The sequence below is a fragment of the Homalodisca vitripennis genome, chromosome 4 (genome assembly GCF_021130785.1).
Source record: "Homalodisca vitripennis isolate AUS2020 chromosome 4, UT_GWSS_2.1, whole genome shotgun sequence".
Classification (NCBI taxonomy): Eukaryota; Metazoa; Arthropoda; class Insecta; order Hemiptera; family Cicadellidae; genus Homalodisca; species Homalodisca vitripennis.
Genome location: NC_060210.1, coordinates 205,492,176 through 205,519,175, shown reverse-complemented (window position 1 = coordinate 205,519,175; position 27,000 = coordinate 205,492,176). Strand labels below are relative to the sequence as shown.

Sequence of the window (27,000 nt, the reverse complement as noted above, 5' to 3'; positions counted from 1 at the left end):
GGGTGCTGGTATCTACAAGCCACTCTTACCAGGGGAGTACAGATTGTGGAAAAGGACATGTACAACAGATGAAAAGGTGCCTCTGTGTTATCGCTGGTCGGCGGGAAGTTGAATGGGTGCTGGTATCTACAAGCCACTCTTACCAGAGGAGTACAGATTGTGGAAAAGGACATGTACAACAGATGAAAAGGTGCCTCTGTGTTATCGCTGGTCGGCGGGGGGAAGTTGAATAGGTGCTGGTATCTACAAGCCACTCTTACCAGAGGAGTACAGATTGTGGAAAAGGACATGTACAACAGATGAAAAGGTGCCTCTGTGTTATCGCTGGTCGGCGGGAAGCTGAATGGGTGCTGGTATCTACAAGCCACTCGCACCAGGGGAGTACAGATTGTGGAAAAGGACATGTACAACAGATGAAAAGGTGCCTCTGTGTTATCGCTGGTCGGCGGGAAGCTGAATGGGTGCTGGTATCTACAAGCCACTCTTACCAGGGGAGTACAGATTGTGGAAAAGGACATGTACAACAGATGAAAAGGTGCCTCTGTGTTATCGCTGGTCGGCGGGAAGCTGAATGGGTGCTGGTATCTACAAGCCACTCGCACCAGGGGAGTACAGATTGTGGAAAAGGACATGTACAACAGATGAAAAGGTGCCTCTGTGTTATCGCTGGTCGGCGGGAAGCTGAATGGGTGCTTATATCTACAAGCCACTCTTACCAGGGCAGTACAGATTGTGGAAAAGGACATGTACAACAGATGAAAAGGTGCCTCTGTGTTATCGCTGGTCGGCGGGAAGCTGAATGGGTGCTGGTATCTACAAGCCACTCTTACCAGGGGAGTACAGATTGTGGAAAAGGACATGTACAACAGATGAAAAGGTGCCTCTGTGTTATCGCTGGTCGGCGGGAAGCTGAATGGGTGCTGGTATCTACAAGCCACTCTTACCAGGGGAGTACAGATTGTGGAAAAGGACAGGTACAAGAGATGAAAAGGTGCCTCTGTGTTATCGCTGGTCGGCGGGAAGCTGAATGGGTGCTGGTATCTACAAGCCACTCTTACCAGGGGAGTACAGATTGTGGAAAAGGACATGTACAACAGATGAATAGGTGCCTCTGTGTTATCGCTGGTCGGCGGGAAGTTGAATGGGTGCTTATATCTACAAGCCACTCTTACCAGGGGAGTACAGATTGTGGAAAAGGACATGTACAACAGATGAATAGGTGCCTCTGTGTTATCGCTGGTCAGCGGGAAGTTGAATGGGTGCTGGTATCTACAAGCCACTCTTACCAGGGGAGTACAGATTGTGGAAAAGGACATGTACAAGAGATGAAAAGGTGCCTCTGTGTTATCGCTGGTCGGCGGGAAGTTGAATGGGTGCTGGTATCTACAAGCCACTCTTACCAGGGGAGTACAGATTGTGGAAAAGGACATGTACAACAGATGAATAGGTGCCTCTGTGTTATCGCTGGTCGGCGGGAAGCTGAATGGGTGCTTATATCTACAAGCCACTCTTACCAGGGAGTACAGATTGTGGAAAAGGACATGTACAAGAGATGAAAAGGTGCCTCTGTGTTATCGCTGGTCGGCGGGAAGCTGAATGGGTGCTTATATCTACAAGCCACTCTTACCAGGGGAGTACAGATTGTGGAAAAGGACATGTACAACAGATGAATAGGTGCCTCTGTGTTCCCACTAGCCAGCAGGATGCTGACATTCATTAGAGAGTTGTATTATCTACAAAAGTTTTTATCTACATTAAAACGATTCAATTCAAGTATTGATGATAATTAATTATCTTACTTTCTGGGTGTTCCTGTGGTACCTAATAATACATTGTGATTTCTACACCCGTTGAAGTTATTATTTAATTTTGTATTAAAATAACTGAGTCATTGTTACTCCCCTTTAGGTTTGTTTTCTAGTCCTAGCTGTCATTTAATAAAGAAAATGCTGTACACTTAACTTTTTAAAGCTTTGTTTAAACTCTGGAGATTACAAAAATAAACTCTATGTTATTTGGGATACTCCCATTTAAACTTCTTACAAGACTGGATGTAGCAGCAGTTAACTTACATTTCTGAAGACCTTTCCACCAGACATCGAGCAGATACACTTTGCCAGAATTGGTTCCAACAGCAATGATCCCATTCCAGAACTTGAGTAGCCCCGACAGTCTCTCCTCTCGAGCGTCAGTCTTAGACACCATACCCAGTGCTGCTATCTGGAAATATATCAGATATTTCTGAAAACTTTTCCACCAGACATCGAGCAGATACACTTTGCCAGAATTGGTTCCATCAGCAATGATCCCATTCCAGAACTTGAGTAGCCCTGACAGTCTCTCCTCTCGAGCGTCAGTCTTAGACACCATACCCAGTGCTGCTATCTGGAAATATATCAGATATTTCTGAAAACTCTTCCACCATACATCGAGCAGATACACTTTGCCAGAATTGGTTCCAACAGCAATGATCCCATTCCAGAACTTGAGTAGCCCTGACAGTCTCTCCTCTCGAGCGTCAGTCTTAGACACCATACCCAGTGCTGCTATCTGGAAATATATCAGATATTTCTGAAAACTTTTCCACCAGACATCGAGCAGATACACTTTGCCAGAATTGGTTCCAACAGCAATGATCCCATTCCAGAACTTGAGTAGCCCTGACAGTCTCTCCTCTCGAGCGTCAGTCTTAGACACCATACCCAGTGCTGCTATCTGGAAATATATCAGATATTTCTGAAAACTCTTCCACCAGACATCGAGCAGATACACTTTGCCAGAATTGGTTCCAACAGCAATGATCCCATTCCAGAACTTGAGTAGCCCCGACAGTCTCTCCTCTCGAGCGTCAGTCTTAGACACCATACCCAGTGCTGCTATCTGGAAATATATCAGATATTTATGAAAACTCTTCCACCAGACATTGAATAGATATATTTTGTCAGTATTGTGAGTAGACGAGGTCGGTTCTGTACAATTAACAAATAATCAAAATACTTCCATCTGAACTCTACTTTTAACTTTGTTTGACCCTTTGGAGTAACCATGCCTAAGAATACCATGCTACTTCAAAGGCAGACATTCAGGGATGAGTATATTTTTTAAAGTCATATATATTATCTACCTTCTACTTTTAAATAATAGAAATGGTAGCCTCTACAAGTTGACATCCAGCATCTAATAGTAGGCTGTAATCATGGCTCACTCTGAGAATGATTGGGTTTACACTTTGCTCTTGTTCTTCTCAGCCTTGAACTGCTTTCAAAGATGACATCAAGACTACTGCAGATGAACTCGTTTATGGAGAATTTTTGCGTCTGTGAATTCTTCTCCTCGGATATCAATAATCTTGACGATTCACGCAGCTTTCTTTCAAGTTTACGAGAGTTTCTAGTTTTATTTACAACCTTCTCCAACATCAAGACATTGGCAACCTGTGGTTTTTTATCTTCAAAAAACTGGCAAATTGCAATTATGCTTTTCTGGGAGAAGGACCCTGGGAGAAGGACCAATGTTAAAAGCATTACTACCACCTTTTAATATAGTGGACCTCACGACATTCTCAACCAAGACAGCAAAACTGTAACTATCGAAATTTGTAACAAACCTACCAAAGTTTATATTGGTCGTGTGAAACTAGTTTTCATTCTGCAAGAAGTAACGGCACCTGTTCCTATTGCTACACCCTTACCTGTACCTACTTCACCTACAAAAATCACTGCCTGGGGGAATGCAACATGGTTCGATGTCTAGCGATAACTATATGTCGTTTGTTTACTTTGGTAATATTTTAACCCTTAAAGCGCCAAACAGTTTCAGCTAAACTCTGGATTAGCGCTCATTTATTATAAAAAATTAAAATTAGATTTTCTCAACGCTAATTTTAATTTCTTTTTTTAGGTAACAAAATAAAACAGAAACTGGAAAAAAATATCTTTTATCATATTTATTGCCCAAAATACACATGATTTACTATGTAGCGTTCCAGCTCCTTTATAAATTTTACCCAATGCTTACTGTTTCCTTTTATTATTATGTATATCAATGATGACATTGCGTGCTTATATGTACTAGAATAGAACTAGAAAATAAGTATATTACATATTTAATACAAAAGTTATAATAAAAAATTAAATTTACATGCCAAAAATTTGAAAACCAAAATATTTTCCAAATTCTTAGTCCTCTAACGGGTGTTATTTTTATAATAATTACAAAATGGTTTTCAGATGTTTATAGATGTAAATAAAATATTGTAACACTTATTGGAGTAAAAACAAGCCTAAATAAAAAAATAAACATAAATGTAGAATTTCGGAACAAGAGCTAAAATACATAATTATAAATATAAGGAGTAAAAATATTTCTACGAGGAAAAAAGACTTTTAATCGCCATTCAAGAAACTGTTTATTTCAAAAGTTTATAAATATATAACTTTCATAAAAAGATGATCATATAACACATAAAACTACACAGTAGTTTACCGATCAACTATTCGCACTGCTTCAACAGGATATGAAGAAGAACACAAGAGCTGCCCGGCGCGCGGCGAGGCAGTGACGTACGCATAAATGCGCTTGCGGCGTTGAGCAATACTAACAAACTGCCAGCTGTTCAACAAAAACCGGTTCAGTATCGATCGTTAAACACAAAGATTGTCACGTAATGTGGCACAGCCCCGCTACACTACTGTAACATACACCCCTCACAGTCTAGCGGACAAACTCTGAACTAACAGTGCAAAATAGTAAAAACAAGTATATTGCGCGTCTACGCGCTTACGGCGTTCAGAGCAAAGTCGATCCTCGCGCGCATATGCGCTTACGGCGCTTTAAGGGTTAAAACAATCGATCATTGTACTCAATATAAACACCTGTGTATACAAGTCATATTTATTTAAAGTAGGAATCAACCCGACCTTATCCTATATATGTAATGAAACACTGTAGTAAATAGCATTTTAAAATGGTATTGACAGTTAACACAGTTATATTATATTACTATTTAATTATTTTATACTTATAAAATATGACCCTATTCTTTATATTGTACAATATGATTAAAGGATTAAAATTTGATACATTAGCAACCGGTAATTTGTGTTGGACAATTTGGTTCGAACAGCTTGTATAATTGACCAACCCATCATTATGTGTGCAGGGAAGTTTTCAGATAATTAGTTGATTTAAGAACTGCTGCCAATGCTGCTCTGACGACGATAACTGATATGCGTGGTAGATTTGGCTGAGTAGCTGTCTGCAGACTGATGACACTATTAAGCTACATTTACACTGGCAAGCTGCTGGAAAACTGCTGCCAATGCTGCTCTGATGACGATAACTGATATGCGTGGTAGATTTGGCTGAGTAGCTGTCTGCAGACTGATGACACTATTAAGCTACATTTACACTGGCAAGCTACTGGAAAACTGCTGCCAATGCTGCTCTGATGACGATAACTGATATGCGTGGTAGATTTGGCTGAGTAGCTGTCTGCAGACTGATGACACTATTAAACTATATTTACACTGGCAAGCTGCTGGAAAACTGCTGCCAATGCTGCTCTGATGACGATAACTGATATGCGTGGTAGATTTGGCTGAGTAGCTGTCTGCAGACTGATGACACTATTAAGCTACATTTACACTGGCAAGCTACTGGAAAACTGCTGCCAATGCTGCTCTGATGACGATAACTGATATGCGTGGTAGATTTGGCTGAGTAGCTGTCTGCAGACTGATGACAATATTAAACTATATTTACACTGGCAAGCTGCTGGAAAACTGCTGCCAATGCTGCTCTGACGACGATAACTGATATGCGTGGTAGATTTGGCTGAGTAGCTGTCTGCAGACTGATGACACTATTAAAACTATATTTACACTGGCAAGCTGCTGGAAAACTGCTGCCAATGCTGCTCTGATGACGATAACTGATATGCGTGGTAGATTTGGCTGAGTAGCTGTCTGCAGACTGATGACACTATTAAACTATATTTACACTGGCAAGCTACTGGAAAACTGCTGCCAATGCTGCTCTGACGACGATAACTGATATGCGTGGTAGATTTGGCTGAGTAGCTGTCTGCAGACTGATGACACTATTAAACTATATTTACACTGGCAAGCTACTGGAAAACTGCTGCCAATGCTGCTCTGACGACGATAACTGATATGCGTGGTAGATTTGGCTGAGTAGCTGTCTGCAGACTGATGACACTATTAAGCTACATTTACACTGGCAAGCTGCTGGAGAATTTGTGCCATTGTCACATAATGCTAACAAGAAACCACTGCAAGTACTTGCTACAGCTGTATCGCTGGACAAGAACCACTGCAAGTACTTGCTACAGCCGTATCGCTGGACAAGAACCACTGCAAGTACTTGCTACAGCCGTATCGCTGGACAAGAACCACTGCAAGTACTTGCTACAGCCGTATCGCTGGACAAGAACCACTGCAAGTACTTGCTACAGCCGTATCGCTGGACAAGAACCCCTGCAAGTACTTGCTACAGCCGTATCGCTGGACAAGAACCACTGCAAGTACTTGCTACAGCCGTATCGCTGGACAAGAACCACTGCAAGTACTTGCTACAGCCGTATCGCTGGACAAGAACCACTGCAAGTACTTGCTACAGCCGTATCGCTGGGACAAGAACCACTGCAAGTACTTGCTTCAGCCGTATCGCTGGACAAGAACCACTGCAAGTACTTGCTACAGCCGTATCGCTGGACAAGAACCACTGCAAGTACTTGCTACAGCCGTATCGCTGGACAAGAACCACTGCAAGTACTTGCTACAGCCGTATCGCTGGACAAGAACCACTGCAAGTACTTGCTACAGCCGTATCGCTGGACAAGAACCACTGCAAGTACTTGCTACAGCCGTATCGCTGGACAAGAACCACTGCAAGTACTTGCTACAGCCGTATCGCTGGACAAGAACCACTGCAAGTACTTGCTACAGCCGTATCGCTGGACAAGAACCACTGCAAGTACTTGCTACAGCCGTATCGCTGGACAAGAACCACTGCAAGTACTTGCTACAGCCGTATCGCTGGACAAGAACCACTGCAAGTACTTGCTACAGCCGTATCGCTGGACAAGAACCACTGCAAGTACTTGCTACAGCCGTATCGCTGGACAAGAACCACTGCAAGTACTTGCTACAGCCGTATCGCTGGACAAGAACCACTGCAAGTACTTGCTACAGCCGTATCGCTGGACAAGAACCACTGCAAGTACTTGCTACAGCCGTATCGCTGGACAAGAACCACTGCAAGTACTTGCTACAGCTGTATCGCTGGACAAGAACCATTGCAAGTACTTGCTACAGCTGTATCGCTGGACAAGAACCACTGCAAGTACCTTGCTACAGCTGTATCGCTGGAATGGAACAAAATCTGTTCACACACAGCAGTAATGTCTCGGCAATGTTTATAACAATTGAAATTTTAATGGCTCTCCAGTTCTTGGAAACTACTGCCCAAACTATCTAGTTGTGCCTGGTAAGACTAGCTGTGTTTACTGTTGGACACAATATTTAGCCAGCTAGATCAGTTGAGGTTTGGATGCGACGGTGATATCAAAACATAATATGACTTTCTTTTACCTATCTGACGACCAATCGGAACGTGTTTTTCCTCTCCAAAAGTTGTCTTATCAGGTCTCTTATAATTCAAACTGAAATTTCGGTGCACTCAAAAATCTGGGTTGCATCTCTTATCAAACCGTCAAACAGATGATAATATACGCTTGTTTATAGGATGAACCTGAACATTTTAGGACTGTGCAATATGTCCTACATGTCTTTTCAAAAAGCTATTTTCACTGAAGAATAAGAGTTGGACAACTTCGTCCGCAGACTGCAATTCAGTGACACTATAAAACTCAAAAACAAAGACACCACTCGTATTGCGGCCACTATCACTCTGGCATTTTACTGCATACCACTTGTTGGCCTGATATGATCGGTCGGCTGCCATGGGTAGAACTAACGAAGATAAACTCAACTACACTAGTGGAGGCAAGTTTCAACTAACCGGGGGTCAGATGAGACTCGCAAACATACGACAATCTTCATTCATAGTTTTGTGATTAACCCTCTCCCATAGACATTAAGTAGTGTCGATGTGCTCGTAGTAAGACCTATTTATCCAGCTGATCAAGCAAAAAACGTAGTGGTAATCTTTTACTCTATAAAAAGTTATGTTTTAAACTAAAACTATATTTTTAGTACAGTTTTAAAGCTTAGGAACGTGTCTTCAAAACTAACACTGACTAAAGTACTACAATGCATTTTAAAGGCATTTATTAAGATGAGAAATAAAATATTTTTAGTTTTTGTCTTTATTTATGAAGTAGCTGTTTTACTTTTAATGATAAGTTGCAAATATACAAAGTAAAACCATTTTAAAACAGTATACTTAAAAACATTGACTTATGTCGAAGCCATATCAACTAAAAAATTATACCACAATACTTTTTTTTCCATAGAGTTGCCGATGTATCAGAACAATTGCAAAGACGTCATGTAGGTCTAATATAAAACGACGCCATATATGAAATAAAATTTGTTTGCAGAAAAGAAGTACAAATTGGGTGTTTTAGAATTAAATAAATTTTAATTTAGTTTAACATTATGGACAAGTAAGCCTATTTTTTCAATAGTGTATCTTGCAAGGGTAGATGTCGCAATTTTCACACATCCATGAATCACTGTCATTACTACCAAACATGTCTAATTCATAATCTATTTCACTGTAACTAATGTTACGACTTGAAGTCGCAATGTTCGTTACACAGGAGGTGACCACCTTGACACATATCGCACAGAATGCATTGTACTAAACTGTAAATAGGTGCTTGCGTAGTGGAAATACAGAAGAAAGGCTATATAAATGCATTTTTTGATGCTCACCAACTTTTGCAAGGTAAGCAAATCAAAATAGTCTTTATTCATGAATTTGTACATTTTGAACATTGAATTGTGTCAAATTTTACAAAGGAACGTATAATCATATTTATAACTATAATACAACGTTTATAAATTTCATTTTTAATTAATCTCTAACAAATATTTAATAACATGCACTTAAATTACAAAAATAATCTAAAGATCTTATGGTAACTCACCCAAATGTTTCTCAAGATCACAAAGCCTACCAAAAATTCTATAAACTTTCTATTAGAACAAGTAAAATAATGAACTAGTGAACAGACCTTATCATTGAAGTGAATAGCTTTCAGTACCCTGGAGGAACCTGAGTGGTAGAAGCACAGACAGCTGCCATTTAGTTCACTTTCACAGCCTACCACAAGGATTGGACTTGCAAAAGATCCCATTGGCAGTTCCTCCACACATACGATCTGAAACATTGAAGTGAATAGCTTTCAGTACCCTGGAGGAACCTGAGTGGTAGAAGCACAGGCAGCTGCCATTTAGTTCACTTTCACAGCCTACCACAAGGATTGGACTTGCGAAAGATCCCATTGGTAGTTCCTCCACACATACAACCTCAAACATTGAAGTGAATAAGTTTATTAACCCTCTAAGTGGCGGTAATATGTTGCTGGAATGGCGGGCTATTTTTCAGAGTCAAGCAGGACTATCTTATAATTTAAAAATAAAATGCAAATTCTAATATGAGCAATGCTTGTTGTATATCAATCTTTTCGTAATAAACTACAGAATAACATAGTATAGTTATTTCTTACATACCGTAACCTTTTTTTATGATATCCACACAAATTTTCAAAAAAACGTTTTTTTTCTCCACCAAACTTTTCATTTTTACGTTCTGTAACTTTAAAAATGTCATTCCTAGAATATTATGTTAAATGCAACCTTTATTCACAATTTAATTCTAAACAAAAAACCTTCAATCATATTTTTTTCTATTTACAACACTGTAAAAGTTATATGGGAAAAACTGAATCTAGAAAAAGCACTTTTTGTAGTCAGAATCGCTAGAAGTTGCTTGCCTTTTCCTCCCTTTCCCTCAGTAAAAAAAAACAGACTGCGGGAGAAAACTTAGGATTATTGGTACTTTGGGATTATACCGACCACACCAGTATGAAGAACACAAAAATATAAATTTATAGAAACAAACATGATAGAACGAAAAAAGAACTCTTTAATTACAAAATTAAAAACTTACAAGCATTTCCAGGTATTGTAATCGGTATTGTTGTCTCTGTTATCTTATCTTTCTCGAGAATCCCGATTACGGCAGGCCGTGCGGCATCACATGATTTGCACGGTACATAATTGCCTTTCCATTACAATTCAATTTATATTTCTGATCAGCCCTTTTGGAATTTGATATTTTACTGATAGGTACTATCTCGAGGAATGTTTTTCTTTCGTTGACATCAGCGCGGGGCAGCACCATTGGGGGTGGCGGAATGTGATCAAGAATAAAAACAAGTTTTGAGTGTTTTTTTCAATAAAGAGTTTAGTTTTAGTTTGGTAATGTTTGTTTTTATTGAATTTTTGTGTTTGGAGAAATGTAGAGGTAAAACACGGAAGTACAACAAAGCGACGCGACTCTGCAATCACGTTATCTACTAGACCGCTCGACTTTGACCTCTGTCTGAGGATGGGGAGGGGTTTGCGATAAGACAATTCCTGTTTTATATTGACGAAATATTGTTTTACGCTAATCTAGTAATCAGTAGAAGCAAAATGTCAAATAACGATTCATGTCTGGGTGTGGTCGGTATAATCCCAAAGTACCGGATTATTTCAGTTAGTACCATTGGTTATTTCATCGTGATGTTGATGATACTATATGAAATGTATTTAAAATTTAGTGGTGAATGCAACTGTGCAAACTAGGCGTAAAAATAATTATCGGTTGCCTAGCAATAAGCGGCAATGTGAAGCGACTTCTAAGACGTCGCTTGCCACGTCACGGCGGCGTAAATAGAACGTCTCAGACGTCGCTTGCCACTTAGAGGGTTAATGAAGGATATCAAACAACTGGTTATATCAAACAACTGGTCTGTCAGTTTTGTTAATGCTACCTGTTCATTTGGTTTGGCAGCATCAATTATTACAATTTTGTACAAAGTGTTGGGTACAGTAAGACAAAAATTGGTGGACAATATACTGGAGAAACTTAAGTGGCAGAATGTAGGGAGCTACTGCTCAGTTACTTTCACTCCCTCTTCAAACTCTCAGACATCCCACGTTCTACAAGATTCTTGTTAAGACACAAACTGCGAGGTTCGGCTGATTAACTGCGGTACTAGTCCTCTCTTAGATCTCCCAGATGTTCCATGTTCTAAAAGATTCTTGTTGAGACACAAACTGCGAGGTTCGGCTGATTAACTGCGGTACTAGTCCTCTCTTAGATCTCCCAGATGTTCCATGTTCTACAAGATTGTTGTCAAGATATAAACTATGAGGTTCGGCTGATTAACTGCGGTCCTAGTCCTCTCTTAGATCTCCCAGATGTCCCATGTTCTACAAGATTGTTGTCAAGATATAAACTATGAGGTTCGGCTGATTAACTGCAGTCCTAGCCTTCTCTTAGATCTCCCAGATGTCCCATGTTCTACAAGATTGTTGTCAAGATATAAACTATGAGGTTCGGCTGATTAACTGCGGTCCTAGTCCTCTCTTAGATCTCCCAGATGTCCCATGTTCTACAAGATTGTTGTCAAGATATAAACTATGAGGTTCGGCTGATTAACTGCGGTCCTAGTCCTCTCTTAGATCTCCCAGATGTCCCATGTTCTATAAGATTGTTGTCAAAATATAAACTATGAGGTTCGGCTGATTAACTGCGGTCCTAGTCCTCTCTTAGATCTCCCAGATGTCCCATGTTCTATAAGATTGTTGTCAAAATATAAACTATGAGGTTCGGCTGATTAACTGCGGTCCTAGTCCTCTCTTAGATCTCCCAGATGTCCCATGTTCTATAAGATTGTTGTCAAAATATAAACTATGAGGTTCGGCTGATTAACTGCGGTCCTAGTCCTCTCTTAGATCTCCCAGATGTCCCATGTTCTATAAGATTGTTGTCAAAATATAAACTATGAGGTTCGGCTGATTAACTGCGGTCCTAGTCCTCTCTTAGATCTCCCAGATGTCCCATGTTCTATAAGATTGTTGTCAAAATATAAACTATGAGGTTCGGCTGATTAACTGCGGTCCTAGTCCTCTCTTAGATCTCCCAGATGTCCCATGTTCTATAAGATTGTTGTCAAAATATAAACTATGAGGTTCGGCTGATTAACTGCGGTCCTAGTCCTCTCTTAGATCTCCCAGATGTCCCATGTTCTATAAGATTGTTGTCAAAATATAAACTATGAGGTTCGGCTGATTAACTGCGGTCCTAGTCCTCTCTTAGATCTCCCAGATGTCCCATGTTCTATAAGATTGTTGTCAAAATATAAACTATGAGGTTCGGCTGATTAACTGCGGTCCTAGTCCTCTCTTAGATCTCCCAGATGTCCCATGTTCTATAAGATTGTTGTCAAAATATAAACTATGAGGTTCGGCTGATTAACTGCGGTCCTAGTCCTCTCTTAGATCTCCCAGATGTCCCATGTTCTATAAGATTGTTGTCAAAATATAAACTATGAGGTTCGGCTGATTAACTGCGGTCCTAGTCCTCTCTTAGATCTCCCAGATGTCCCATGTTCTATAAGATTGTTGTCAAAATATAAACTATGAGGTTCGGCTGATTAACTGCGGTCCTAGTCCTCTCTTAGATCTCCCAGATGTCCCATGTTCTACAGATTCTTGTTGAGACATAAACTATGTGGTGGAGCTGATTAACTGCGGTCCTAGTTCTCTCTTAGATTTTTCATATATCCCATGTTCTACAAGATTCTTGTTGAGACACAAACTGCGAGGTTCGGCTGATTAACTGCGGTCCTAGTCCTCTCTTAGATCTCCCAGATGTCCCATGTTCTATAAGATTGTTGTCAAAATATAAACTATGAGGTTCGGCTGATTAACTGCGGTCCTAGTCCTCTCTTAGATCTCCCAGATGTCCCATGTTCTATAAGATTGTTGTCAAAATATAAACTATGAGGTTCGGCTGATTAACTGCGGTCCTAGTCCTCTCTTAGATCTCCCAGATGTCCCATGTTCTATAAGATTGTTGTCAAAATATAAACTATGAGGTTCGGCTGATTAACTGCGGTCCTAGTCCTCTCTTAGATCTCCCAGATGTCCCATGTTTCTATAAGATTGTTGTCAAAATATAAACTATGAGGTTCGGCTGATTAACTGCAGTCCTAGCCTTCTCTTAGATCTCTCAGATGTCCCATGTTCTATAAGATTGTTGTCAAAATATAAACTATGAGGTTCGGCTGATTAACTGCGGTCCTAGTCCTCTCTTAGATCTCCCAGATGTCCCATGTTCTATAAGATTGTTGTCAAAATATAAACTATGAGGTTCGGCTGATTAACTGCGGTCCTAGTCCTCTCTTAGATCTCCCAGATGTCCCATGTTCTATAAGATTGTTGTCAAAATATAAACTATGAGGTTCGGCTGATTAACTGCGGTTCTAGTCCTCTCTTAAATCTCCCAGATGTCCCATGTTCTACAAGATTGTTGTCAAAATATAAACTATGAGGTTCGGCTGATTAACTGCGGTCCTAGTTCTCTCTTAGATTTTTCATACATCCCATGTTCTACAAGATTCTTGTTGAGACACAAACTGCGAGGTTCGGCTGATTAACTGCGGTCCTAGTCCTCTCTTAGATCTCCCAGATGTCCCATGTTCTATAAGATTGTTGTCAAAATATAAACTATGAGGTTCGGCTGATTAACTGCAGTCCTAGTCCTCTCTTAGATCTCCCAGATGTCCCATGTTCTATAAGATTGTTGTCAAAATATAAACTATGAGGTTCGGCTGATTAACTGCAGTCCTAGCCTTCTCTTAGATCTCTCAGACACACCAAGTTCTACAGATTCTTGTTGAGACATAAACTATGTGGTGGAGCTGATTAACTGCGGTCCTAGTCCTCTCTTAGATCTCCCAGATGTCCCATGTTCTATAAGATTGTTGTCAAAATATAAACTATGAGGTTCGGCTGATTAACTGCAGTCCTAGTCCTCTCTTAGATCTCCCAGATGTCCCATGTTCTATAAGATTGTTGTCAAAATATAAACTATGAGGTTCGGCTGATTAACTGCAGTCCTAGCCTTCTCTTAGATCTCTCAGACACACCAAGTTCTACAGATTCTTGTTGAGACATAAACTATGTGGTGGAGCTGATTAACTGCGGTCCTAGTTCTCTCTTAGATTTTTCATATATCCCATGTTCTACAAGATTCTTGTTGAGACACAAACTGCGAGGTTCGGCTGATTAACTGCGGTTCTAGTCCTCTCTTAAATCTCCCAGATGTCCCATGTTCTACAAGATTGTTGTCAAGATATAAACTATGAGGTTGGGCTGATTAACTGTGGTCCTAGTCCTCTCTTAGATGTTCCATATATCCCATGTTCTACAAGATTCTTGTTGAGACACAAACTGCAAGGTTCGGCTGATTAACTGCGGTTCTAGTCCTCTCTTAAATCTCCCAGATGTCCCATGTTCTACAAGATTGTTGTCAAGATATAAACTATGAGGTTGGGCTGATTAACTGTGGTCCTAGTCCTCTTTTAGATCTCCCAGATGTCCCATGTTCTACAAGATTGTTGTCAAGATATAAACTGTGAGGTTGGGCTGATTAACTGTGGTCCTAGTCCTCTTTTAGATCTCCCAGATGTCCCATGTTCTACAAGATTGTTGTCAAGATATAAACTATGAGGTTGGGCTGATTAACTGCGGTCCTAGTCCTCTTTTAGATCTCCCAGATGTCCCATGTTTTACAAGATTGTTGTAAACTAAACTATGAGGTTGGGCTGATTAACCGCAGTCCTAGCCTAACTTAGCTGGAAGGGATTGGTGATGGTACTACTATGGTCACACCTCCTCACATCCAGCCAGGAATTTATTTACAGCCTATAAACTAGGGAATGGAGAGTGGCTCTGAACAAAAGAGAGAAAAGGAACATACAAACCTGGTTTTAGGTGCCATATCGTTTGTCCGAACCATTGATTAAAAAAGAAGTGTAGAGAACAATGAGAAATTGTATCACTGAAGATAAAACCTGGAGTCTTTCAATAATAAAAGACAGAAATACTTTGACTGACATTCTCATATATTTAAAGTAAATCCAATAAAAAAAAATACTTAAAAATACTCCCAAATCAACAAGAAATACTTGAATTTATAGCTTTTGTCTTTACAAGATAAATGCACGTAAAATGTTTAGCTTTATCAATATTCAACTATGGAAACTTAAATGGTGTATCAACGCATTAACACAATAATATAAATATTGTCAGGTTATGGCAGATACAGGAAGGTCAATGTCGGTCAAAGCAACAAATGAATTAAATTAATGATCTTAGTATAAACCTGATCTTAAACATCTTATATATATAAAAAAAAAAATAGTTAACGTCACAAGCAATCGTACTACTCAATGTGTTGTTATAAACAGTATGAAAACCCAAGATGTAGCGTTAGGCACAAGTCATTGCAACTTAAATAAATAATGTAGTTATTAATTCACAGAGCTCAGTAAATCAATAGAATTTTAATACTTTATCGATAGATTTTTTAATATATTTCACGTGAAAATCTGACATCCTCCATGTCAAAAATGTCTGAATTTTAATATCACACATGATTTTTGCTACAGCATTTTTTATTTAAATTTGTACCAACCTTGTACGAAGGATCAGAGAGTCCCCAGCCAAATGTCCAGCCTGTCCTCTTAGAACCATCATCATTGTTGATGGTAGTGATCCGAGACCCACACGAAACCCATGACAGTTTCGGATCTGTAAGTACAACACCAACATTACTCAGTCTAGTAAATAAATATATAGTACCAACATACAGCATAAATTGCCCTTCTTTACATAATACAGTATACATTTTAGAAACTTTTCTTATTGGAATTCTTTATAAATTTGAAAAACAAATACTGCAATAATATACTTTTTATTTTTGTGAGGCATTTTATTTTCAGTTATGTGGGTCTGATGAGGTAATCCTTGATCATGAAAGGCCTTACAAAAAGAAAAGTATATTATTGGAGTTTTTATTTTCAAATTCTTAATAAAGTATGTTTATAGTGACACCAACAAAAGTGTTCAATCTGTAAGTGCAACATTACTCATTCTAGTGAATAAATAGTGTCTATGTAAGGCAAAACCTGTCTTCCATTAGACAACAAACACTTTTTATAGTGGTCCACATGACACGTAGGAAAGTGTTAGATCTGCAAGTGCAACATTACTCATTCTAGTGAATAAATAGTGTCTATGTAAGGCAAAACCTGTCTTCCATTAGACAACAAACACTTTTTATAGTGGTCCACATGACACGTAGGAAAGTGTTAGATCTGCAGGTGCAACATTACTCATTCTAGTGAATAAATAGTGTCTATGTAAGGCAAAACCTGTCTTCTATTAGACAACAAACACTTTTTATAGTGGTCCACATGACACGTAGGAAAGTGTTAGATCTGCAGGTGCAACATTACTCATTCTAGTGAATAAATAGTGTCTACGTAAGGCAAAACCTGTCTTCCATTAAACATCAAACACTTTTTATAGTGGCCCATATTACAACTATGAAAATGTTAGATCTGCAGGTACAACATTACTCATTCTAGTGAACAAATAAATAATGTCTACATAAGGTTCAAACTGATTTCCATTAGACAATAAACACTTATGATAGTGGCCCATATAGCTACAAAAAGTTTGGATCTGCAATTGCTAATTACAGATAAGCATAATAAACTCTGTTGATGGTGACATCCATAAAGTTTTAGAACTGGGTCATTCAGTATTAAAATCAACACACTAAAATTAAAAATTTTACTTAACCACCTCAGAATTTGAAGAAATTTGGTATGAATGTAGTCTTTATATAGATTAGTAGATTTAGTTATTTACAAAACAATTGTTTTTTTTTTTATTATAATGAACTTTATTTGAAAATGTAAAGAGACACTCGTAAATAATAATCATGAGCCTCTGATCTAGATGATTCTTCAAGTCTTTGCCAAAAGATTTGTGATTACTTAAATGGATGTGTTACATAGTGTAAAAAATAAGAAAAACTAGTATTAACTAATGCTATCATAAGCAATACTTTGGTGTAGAGGAAGAGTGGCATTTTTCTGCTATTGCCCATGGAAAATGTGATGTAGTTGGGTTGAATGAAGATACTTGATAAAAGAATATGTCTATGTCTATATGGACACCAAGTTCTAACTCATTTCCAACCCGAAGAGGGTTTAGTTAAAAGTTTATCTGTATTTATTTTTACTTTCTCCATTTAAGATGAGTATGTTGAGGCTGAGAATTTTTCGTTTCAGCCAAACAGTAACTACTAAGGGAACACAGAAAGGGATGTTTTTATCCACGTAAATTCAATTATACCAAAGATGCATGTAAAATATTTTCTTGAGATACAACAGAATAAATAAGAACACCCAAAAATGCCTGTAAGTCCTTCCTGTAGGAGTGGTGGGATCAATTTTACAAAGTTTGCCTGCCTCTACACCAAAATCCTGCTTATTATGGCATCAGTTAATACTAGTTTTTATTATTTTTACATTGTGCAGCACACTCATCTGAGTAATCACGAATCGTTTTTGGCACTGACTTGAGGAATCATCTAGATCAGAGGCTCATGATTATTATTTATGAGTATCTCCTTACATTTTCCAATAAAGTGCATTATAAAATAAAAACAATTATTTAGTAAATAGCTAAATTTCTGTCTTAGGGGCAAACCCTCTTTTAAGAACTCATATGATAATTAATTATGATAATAACCACTATCATAGCGAAATTAAGTAAACATAGTATATGACATTTGTATAAAAACGTGTAAACACGCTTTCTTAAATTATTATTTAACTACGAACCCATTAGCCTCCCACTTTGAAATTTTGAGAATCACGGTACTTAAAAAAAAAAAATTCATAAGAATTTTTTCAAAAGTTTCAAAAATGCACTTTTTGTGAAAGTTGATATCAAAATTTTGAATATGAACTTTCCAAAAAACTTTTTATGACAAAGTATGTTGTGTTGTACAACAAAAGGAAGAGTATTTAAAACTGAGTAAATTGACACTCTCCTATTTCTCCAGCTCGATAAAGAGAAAAGCTATGATGATATCAAAATTTTGTTGTGTCCGGTTTTTGGTGGATTTTGAAGAACTTTACACAGCCGTAACTTTGAAACCGTTTGAAATATTTGGGGGGGGGGAGGAATTGGAAATATTCCTAATCTATATGAGGACTACCTTCATACCAAATTTCATCAAATTCTGAGGTGGTCATGCTTATAATGTTGATTTGATATGGAATGACCCATTTGTAAGTGCAACATTACTAATTCTAGTAAATAAATAAATAATACCAACACAAGGTACAAACTGCTTTCCTTTAAATGATAAACTCTGCCTGTGGTAATGATCTAAAGTATAAAGGATTACTTTGGAACTTTTGTTACAGTAATGGTTTCTTTTCTAAACATGAACCCTGGGCTTCAATTTAGAGTGTAATAAAATAATTTATGATTAGTGACTCTGTTTCTTTTCAGGAATTATTTCAAACATTTAAATAAATAAATATATTTTTTACATTACATTATTCTATTAGTGTTTTACAGGTTTTATAAAAAAGACTCAAAAGAGAAATTCAGCATAGTGATAAAAGTAATTTATCCAATGCGAGGGTCCAAAACATAATGTAGTTTTTATGGGGGGTTTGAATGACTGAGAGTGAGGTTCTTACGCCTAGACTTAGCTTTTAATGTTATATTACTTGACAAACATAAGTTTTTGGATTATTTGATGATAAATTATACAGAACTGTACACAATATTAACATGACCTAATCAATTACAATTCTAGAAAATTAATATTTTCAAATTACTTGATAAAATGCCGCCTTTAATGTAATTTTCATCTTGGGCTGACAACAAGTCCACTACTCCAGTGGAAATATTGCAGTTTTTAGTTATCCTCAGCTGATGATCACCGAGTTCTTCCATGATTTAACCTGAAATTATAAAAAATTTCATTAAAATTAGGCATAGAATACTTAACACAAAACTAATTACATCTCAAAATTTTGTTTCAATTGACCACAGCCCCAAGACAACATGAAATTGTATTTGAATATTTGCCTAAAGTGGTAATTTATAAAATGGTAACCGAAGTTGTAACATCAGACAACTTATATTTCATTGTTGATGTAGTGGCAACACCCGAGCTAGCAGTAACAATTAGTGAACAAAGTTGTGACATCAGACCAAATTAATCTGACTTTATACTGAATAATCAACTGGTACAAGTTGTTTCATTGTTGATGTAGCGGTAACACCTGAGCCAGCATTAACAATTAGTGAACAAAGTTGTGACATCAGACCAAATTAATCTGACTTTATACTGAATAATCAACTGGTACAAGTTGTTTCATTGTTGATGTAGCGGTAACACCTGAATCAGCAGTTAACAATTAGTGAACAAAGTTGTGACATCAGACCAAATTAATCTGACTTTATACTGATGTAATTTGTTACGCTGATGACACCAGTCTGATTGATGTTAATGCTGATATACATGACTTAGTCGTATCGATGCAGGACTCACTTGACTCAGTCTCGAGTTGTTTCCGAGCCAACCTTTTTATGCTTAACATGAATAAAACACAACAAATTATATTTAGCTTGAGTGGTGTAGATATTTTTAGAGATAGTGTTAACCTACTAGGCATAACCTTAGATAGTAAGTTAGTTTGGCATGATCATGTACATATTTTAAGTAGTAAGCTATCTAGAGTAATATATCTCTTAAGAAAACTAAGGGACTGCGTCCCCATTGAATATGTTAAGACAGCATATTTTGCTTTTTTTCAAAGCTTAATCCAGTATGGGCTCAGTCTATGGGGAGGCAGTTCTGGTGTAAATAGTGTTTTAATACTGCAAAAGAAAGCTCTTAGAATAATATGCAAAGTTAACTCATGTGCTAGCTGTAGACCATTGTTTAAAACCCAGAATATCATGACTGTGGTTAATCTGTATATTTTTAATGTTATTATGAATATTAAAGAGAATTATGAGAGCTTAATATTAAGAAGTGATGTCCATAGGCATGACACTAGGAATAAAAGTCTTATTGATATTCCATACAAAAGGCTCACTAAATCTAAATCTAATCTGCATTACCAAGGTATTGTATTTTTTAATAAACTTCCAGGCTCAGCTCGGACCTTGAAGGCAACCAAATTTAAAAACAAACTGTTACTGCTTTCCTTTTGGCAAACCCTTTCTACAGTCAAAGTGAGTTTCTTGCCTTATCTCAGAGTGACTTTAACCAGTAAACTTCTAATGCATGGATGCTCACTTTTAGTATTTATTAATCCTGCATGGTTTGTACATAGCCTTTGGGATTTTAGCCATGATTGTTCTTTTAGCCTCTACTGACTAAACCTATTACATGTATGCTACTTGTTAAACGGTTAATAAAGTTGTCTATTGTCAATATAATCAACTGGTACAAGTTGTTTCATTGTTGATGTAGCGGTAACCCCTGAGCCAGCATTAACAATTAGAGAGGTCAAAATTGTGACATCAGACCAAATTAATCTGACTTTATACTGAATAATCAACTGGTACAAGTTGTTTCATTGTTGATGTAGCCTAACACCTGAGCCAGCATTAACAATTAGTGAAAAACAAAGTTGTGACATCAGACCAAAACTAATCTGACTTTATACTGAATAATCAACTGGTACAAGTTGTTTCATTGTTGATGTAGCGGTAACACCTGAGCCAGCATTAACAATTAGTGAACGAGTGACATCAGACCAAATTAATCTGACCTTTATACTGAATAATCAACTGGTACAAGTTGTTTCATTGTTGATGCAGTGGCAACACCCGAGCTAGCAGTATCACAATTAGTGAACAAAGTTGTGACATCAGACCAAATTAATCTGACTTTATACTGGAATAACCAACTGGTTCAAGTTGTTTACATTGTTGATGTAGCAGGCAACACCTGAGCCAGCAGTAACAGGTTTACCGTTCTAAGATTGTCTCTGCTTTTCTTCTTTAAACTGTGTTTCACACAGATTAAGTTAATAAAGTCCTTTTAACAGATTTTGGAATATAAAATGTTAGTTAACTAAATTTGGATAGTTTAAATTACAGTAATGAGATTCTTTAAAAATACATTAATATATACAAATATTTAAGAAAATAAAATCCACTACCTAATTTTACGAGAAACTGCATTATAGGGTTTGACATCATCGCTGGGGAGAAAACAACACCACATAAGTTAATGTTGACTCTAATTGGTGTAAAATAGGGGGTGGGAAAGGACAGGAGGGAGAAGAGTTGAGATTCCCCTCTGCCATGAAATGGACGTGTGTTGGTTGCTAACATTACAACAAACATTAACCCTTTATTTTTTCAATAACAGTGAATAATAGTTGCCTTTGTGGATTTATACATTTATAATCGGTGTTGTGTAATCAGGGAGACATGATTGAAATTTTAAACGTTTCAAAGTTAAAAGTTTAGTTAGTGAGTACTGGAATTGGAGCAGTTTGCAGAGGGTTCCAGAAAACGTAAAGGGAAACCTGGTGTACACTTATGAGTCATTGGCCTGTGGTAAAGCTGGGGGGGGGGGGGAGAGTCCATCTTCAATTAATAATGGCGGTTAGCTTGGGTGGAAGTTGACGGAATCAATTAGTTTTTTATATAAGTGTACCAGACCCAAAACAACTGTTTCATATTTATCTCTTTACTTACTATTAAAAATAATCACTTTATGAATATATCATGTTCAAAGAGACATTTATTATTGAATCATGACAATATACGCTAATAGCTATTAACTCTTTGAGTGCCGCAGCATCGCGTTAAGTACCAGTGTTTTAATAATATTTCATATAGTAAAAAGTTATTTCGGCCAGGAATAACCGGATAGCCTAGCTGTATTTAATAGGCTCCAAACTATTGATAAATACAAGTTTTACTTTGCTTTCCTTTCTCTTTGATCTGTGAAACATATGTTGCTTGGAAATTTTGGTATTATCCAGAGACCACTATTTTTGAACAAGTTTTCCTTATCGAGGACCAAAATAAATTACAGCATTAAAAATATAATCTAATATTTAAAAAATCTCAAAAGTATGCATACAACAAAATTTACTCAAACATCTTAATTTATAAAAAGTGGGGGATAGGAAGACTATATACCTGTCAAATGTTTGACAGGTATTTGGTCTTCCGATCATATGTTAGTTTTGTTATTTAAACGCATATGTGACAGATACGGCCAAATACAAAATAATTTAATCGGAAAAAGTAAGGTCTATATGGTGTAATGGTAGCACATTCACCCGGCAAGTGAGAGGTCCAGGTTCGACTACCGGTGGAGCAAGTACTTTAAGTGATTCAATGTTCATTGAATTTATATATATATATATATATATAGGCAAAAAAATGTTGCAATTTTGTATTCTAAAAATCCATGAAAATAATTATATGGCATTCTCCTTTTTATTTCTAATAATTTATTTCAAAAATCATGAAAACCAAATTAATAGAATTTTTGAAATCATGTTTTTTCTAAATGCTTGTAGCCTAATTTCAATTAAAATGTTATAGTCAGATGAGTCACCTTAATGTTTTTTTTCCTGTAAAAATGTTATACTATATGACATTTTTTAATTTTTTCATGGCTTTTCAAATGGAATAAAGAAAGAAATCTTAAAAAGTACTTTAATACACTACAATTAGGTTAAAACTTAACTTTTTGTAAAAAAGTAAACTTTTTTTATAAAACAGAAATTTTTATATTTTAATAAAGTAAATTTTGTTTGTAATGATATGTCTCGTATTTTTCATTTCATTAGAAAAAGAACAACAACACAATCGTGAAAATCTGTTGGATAGTTATTGTACAATAGTTTGTTTACCTAAAAGCTTGCAAATATTAAAAAAAAAACAGCTAGGCACTTTATGCATATGACTTGGGAAAATGCCCGTAGCACTCAAAGGGTTAAGAGTTAAAAAATTGTTTACCCAAATTGTAATATACAAAAGTCTGTAGGCACCTCATGGCATGGCAAAAATTGCTTGCTAGATTACAACTTTGCCAGTTCCTGAACTAAAGAAATCCAATGAAAACTCACCTAGCCTGACTGACTGTCGGACCTACCCAAAGGCCACCTGCCCTATCAAGAGCAATACGGCCTAGGCCTTAACTTATTCCAGATTTGTTGTTTATAAGGGGAGACTTTAGTAAGTGGCCCACACTCGTTATTTAATTACTATTACCTACCGAACAATTCGATATATATTATTAAACTTAGTTATGTAAAAATTACACAATAAGAGTTATAATAAATTACCGTAATAAGAAGAATCTTGTATACCTATATTACAATTTTAAAAAAATAAGGTAAATGTATTAATAAATTACAAAACAACAAAACCAACTAGGCTAGGCCTATCAAAGAACCCTTACAATATTTATCATTTCCCAGCTTGATATCAATGAGTAACCGCTTTTGTGAAATGGAAGAAAGAATTCTTCCCATAGGTTACCAGGAGCAAAACCCACATGTTAAAGCCACTTAACCCTTTGACGTCGGCGCTATTTGACGTGCGCTGTGCCTGAGTGGCGGTGCGCGCGAGACTTGCCTGCCCTCACTGGGCGGCGGGATTTCACTCAAATCTCACGTCCCACGCATCGTTCTAGTTATTTGCCTCCTCTAACTTTCTTATTTTTTTATTCAATTGGTTCAAAGTAAAGTTTTTATCTTGTAAAACTAAATTACCTTTATTTTGAGTTAATCTTACGAATTTTCCGACAATTAATATATGTGTTTTACATAAATTTAGTTTAAGAAACTTGTGTTTCATTACATTATAAACATGTTTTGTGGTAAAAAAAACCTAGAATGAAGCTGTTTTTAAATACTTATCATTGAAATTAGTTTTAGTCGAAAGTCACTAAGAGGCTTCTTTGTTCCATTTTTAGGTTTGTAGAGAATATAGCTGTTCAATACAGTGGTATTCAAAAAATGAAAGAATAGTTTTTTTGCAAGAAAACGTTCCAAAACAAAGTCAACAAATTACAATTTGTTTTTTGTGAAAAAATTCAAACTTTTAAGAAACAAGCTAAAAACATTTGGCATGAAAAGGTTAGTTTGTTTAGGAGATACAAAAATAAAGAAAAAAGCACTACAGTGCGGGACAGCAGGTAACATTTGATTATTAAAAATGACAGTCAATTTTAGAAAACTACACGACATTGCTTTAGAAGATGATAAGACATGTTTTTCATGTCTTCAACATGTTGGACTCGTGCAGAAAAAGCCATTATGTGAAATTTGTGGGAAAGAAACAACTGTAACTTTGAGAGGAGCAAATATGGTCATATTTTGTTTTCCTAATTTTGGTTATAATAGGCCCTAATTTATTTGATCACTGTGAATATTAGATTCATATTTTAATTTAAAACATAAGATTGTTATTGAGAACTATAGATACTTTGGTATCAATTTACAATATCGTGACCATGGAAAGGTATGTTCATTTTTTTTTCCTGAAAACTACAATTTTTCCTGAAAACAATAGTGAAGAAAAAATTCGTCGGCAACGAAAATCAAAGGAGTTACGATTTTTTGAAATCCTCTGAAAACTCTGTTTTTGAAAGTACCTCTGGCAATTTTACTGAAATGATGACGTTAATCCTGTCAACGATGCCTGCCCGCTGCGCAGTGCTGCGCACTGCTTGCTCTTTTAGAAAAAAAATAAACTCGAGCTTGCAAAAGTCGAATCCCAGATCACGTGATGCCCCTGATCCTTAACCCTCCAAGTGTTGTTCGACAAAATTTTGTCGGTTATTTTCCATCTTTAATGCAATAATGCCTGAAAGGCATCAATATAATACAATGATATACTTTCCCCCCAGTTTATATGCACCTGTGATAATAATACTTGGCTATAAATGCCCAATCCATGAAAAAAAGTCCATTTTTCATGGTCACGGTATTGTAAATAAATACCGATACTTTATATCAATTGATAATCTAGGATTTGAGATGCGAATATTAGGTATCGATGATTACATTCTTCGATATAAAAAACCGGGTCCTCTTATTGTACCCTACCCCTATTTTCCTCACATTCATCACCATTTTCAATCCTCAAAATATTAGTTACTTCTTGCTGTTTATTATTTACATTACAATTAATTACTATAACTAATAAGTTGAAACCATTGCTAAGTTAAACAAATTGTAATATCAAATTATTCCTTCGGATAAAAACAATCAAACCATTCCATAAAAACAACCGAATGAGTGTAGGCCACTTACTAAAATTTCTACCCGTTTATAATTTAACTACTTAAAAAAATAGAATGACTCACCAAACCTAACTATTTGACCGTCGGACCTACCCGAAGGCCAATCATTCTAGCCGATAGAATACCAGCATGCTCATACTGATTCATTGTTTAATAATTTAACTATACTTAAAGGGAAGTAATGACAACTTACCTAACCTGCCAACCTGTTAGACCTCTAATATGAGGTTGTAACTTGGATCCTTATTTAATGTCTCCTCACCCTAGGCTATATATTACCTGTTAACATGTACACTATAGGAAGAGTTCTAAACATGTTTTAGCAAAAATAACCTGTTCATAAACTCTAAAATTGCCAATAGTTCATTAAGACATAGTTTGGCCATCATCTATAGTTCAGACCTAGCCCAAATGTGTAAAATTAGTTAGTCTACATAAATAAATAAGCACCGTTTTGGTATATATGGATCTATCAATACCAAACCGTGGTAATATTAAATTGTTAGCTTGGGTCTCCATTTAATAAATATTTATGTGTTAACTGAATACATTGTCATGTTTCAGCCCAGAAAAGTATAAATTAATAGGAAACCGTCAGTTAAATGACAATATTCAGAAAAGACTTCAGCGAAAAATATTCCTTATGCAGATATGACGAACACTTACATGGAAAGTTTTCCGATGTTAAGATTCACTTTTAAATTTAATACTAACTGTAACAAACATAATTATAAAAACATTTAAGGAGAATCGCGCACTAAAATGCACTAGGCCTACTATGTACCAAAGCATCCACCTCTTCCTATCCGGGAGGGACGAAAAGTAGAAAAGACATAGAAACGAAACGAAATGGTGTGGACTGTGTTTATAGGAACAGCGGTTAAACAGCTTCACCAAAGACACGCAAAACAGCAAAAACGGTACATCCAACATGATCTATAAAACACCTGTTACTGAGTAAAGGCATGTCCTTTACTATAATAACCTTCTGGAACCCTAAAAAGTTTTACAACAAGCAATGAAGAACTTACCAAAACTTACAAAAAGGTTTTTTTGGTATTTGATTAGGATATAAAACACCATATTACAAAAATGCACGGGCTTCTCCTATCTGGCGTCTAATATTGAAGGAATTTTCATAAGAAAATGTATTCTTTATACTTCATATGGCATCCGCCATTATACATTTGTTATTACATCAATTCAAATACTATAATAAGAACAAAAACATGTCCTTAATAAAAAAATAGTTATGATAGAAATATTATAAATACTAACTGCTAATAAAAAATTCTAATTGCTGTAAACTAAACAAAGTTTCGCCTTTTAAAATAAGACAAAAACAGTACAGAACCCAACAAAAATACAAAATGTAACCATTACTGTAGTACTGTACAAATATAGTCATAACGCTAATAACGGTAAATAAACCATTTGAAATTTAGTAACATGTTAAAAGTAAACTTTGAATACAGTGGTTTAATTAAAAATACGTTATAATTTAAATATACTAGCTGGTGTGAACATATACTCGAGTAGATGTAAACAATGCGTATATATTAC

The 27,000-nt window shown here is 36.6% G+C and overlaps 1 protein-coding gene across 1 annotated transcript; it reads right to left on the bottom strand.

The window, feature by feature from the left end:
* Positions 1 to 2,216: 2,216 nt before the first annotated feature.
* Positions 2,217 to 19,121, bottom strand: LOC124361388. Its single transcript, XM_046815436.1, has 5 exons — positions 18,980 to 19,121; positions 15,745 to 15,860; positions 9,224 to 9,370; positions 2,276 to 2,880; positions 2,217 to 2,220 (listed from the first exon to the last, which is right to left on the bottom strand). The coding sequence occupies exons 1-5, from the start codon at positions 19,095 to 19,097 to the stop codon at positions 2,217 to 2,219; spliced, it is 990 nt and encodes a 329-aa protein (XP_046671392.1). The 5' UTR covers positions 19,098 to 19,121.
* Between the last annotated feature and the right edge of the window lie 7,879 nt (positions 19,122 to 27,000).

Excerpts from the sequence above, each read along its gene's own strand:
- LOC124361388 (XM_046815436.1), bottom strand. The coding sequence starts at position 19,097 with ATGGAAGAACTCGGTGATCATCAGCTGAGGATAACTAAAAACTGCAAT. Across the intron at positions 15,861-18,979 it reads TAAAGGCGGCATTTTATCAA|ATCCGAAACTGTCATGGGTT; the intron begins GTAATTTGAAAA and ends TTGTACTTACAG. Across the intron at positions 2,881-9,223 it reads CTATTCACTTCAATGATAAG|ATAGCAGCACTGGGTATGGT; the intron begins GTCTGTTCACTA and ends ATATATTTCCAG.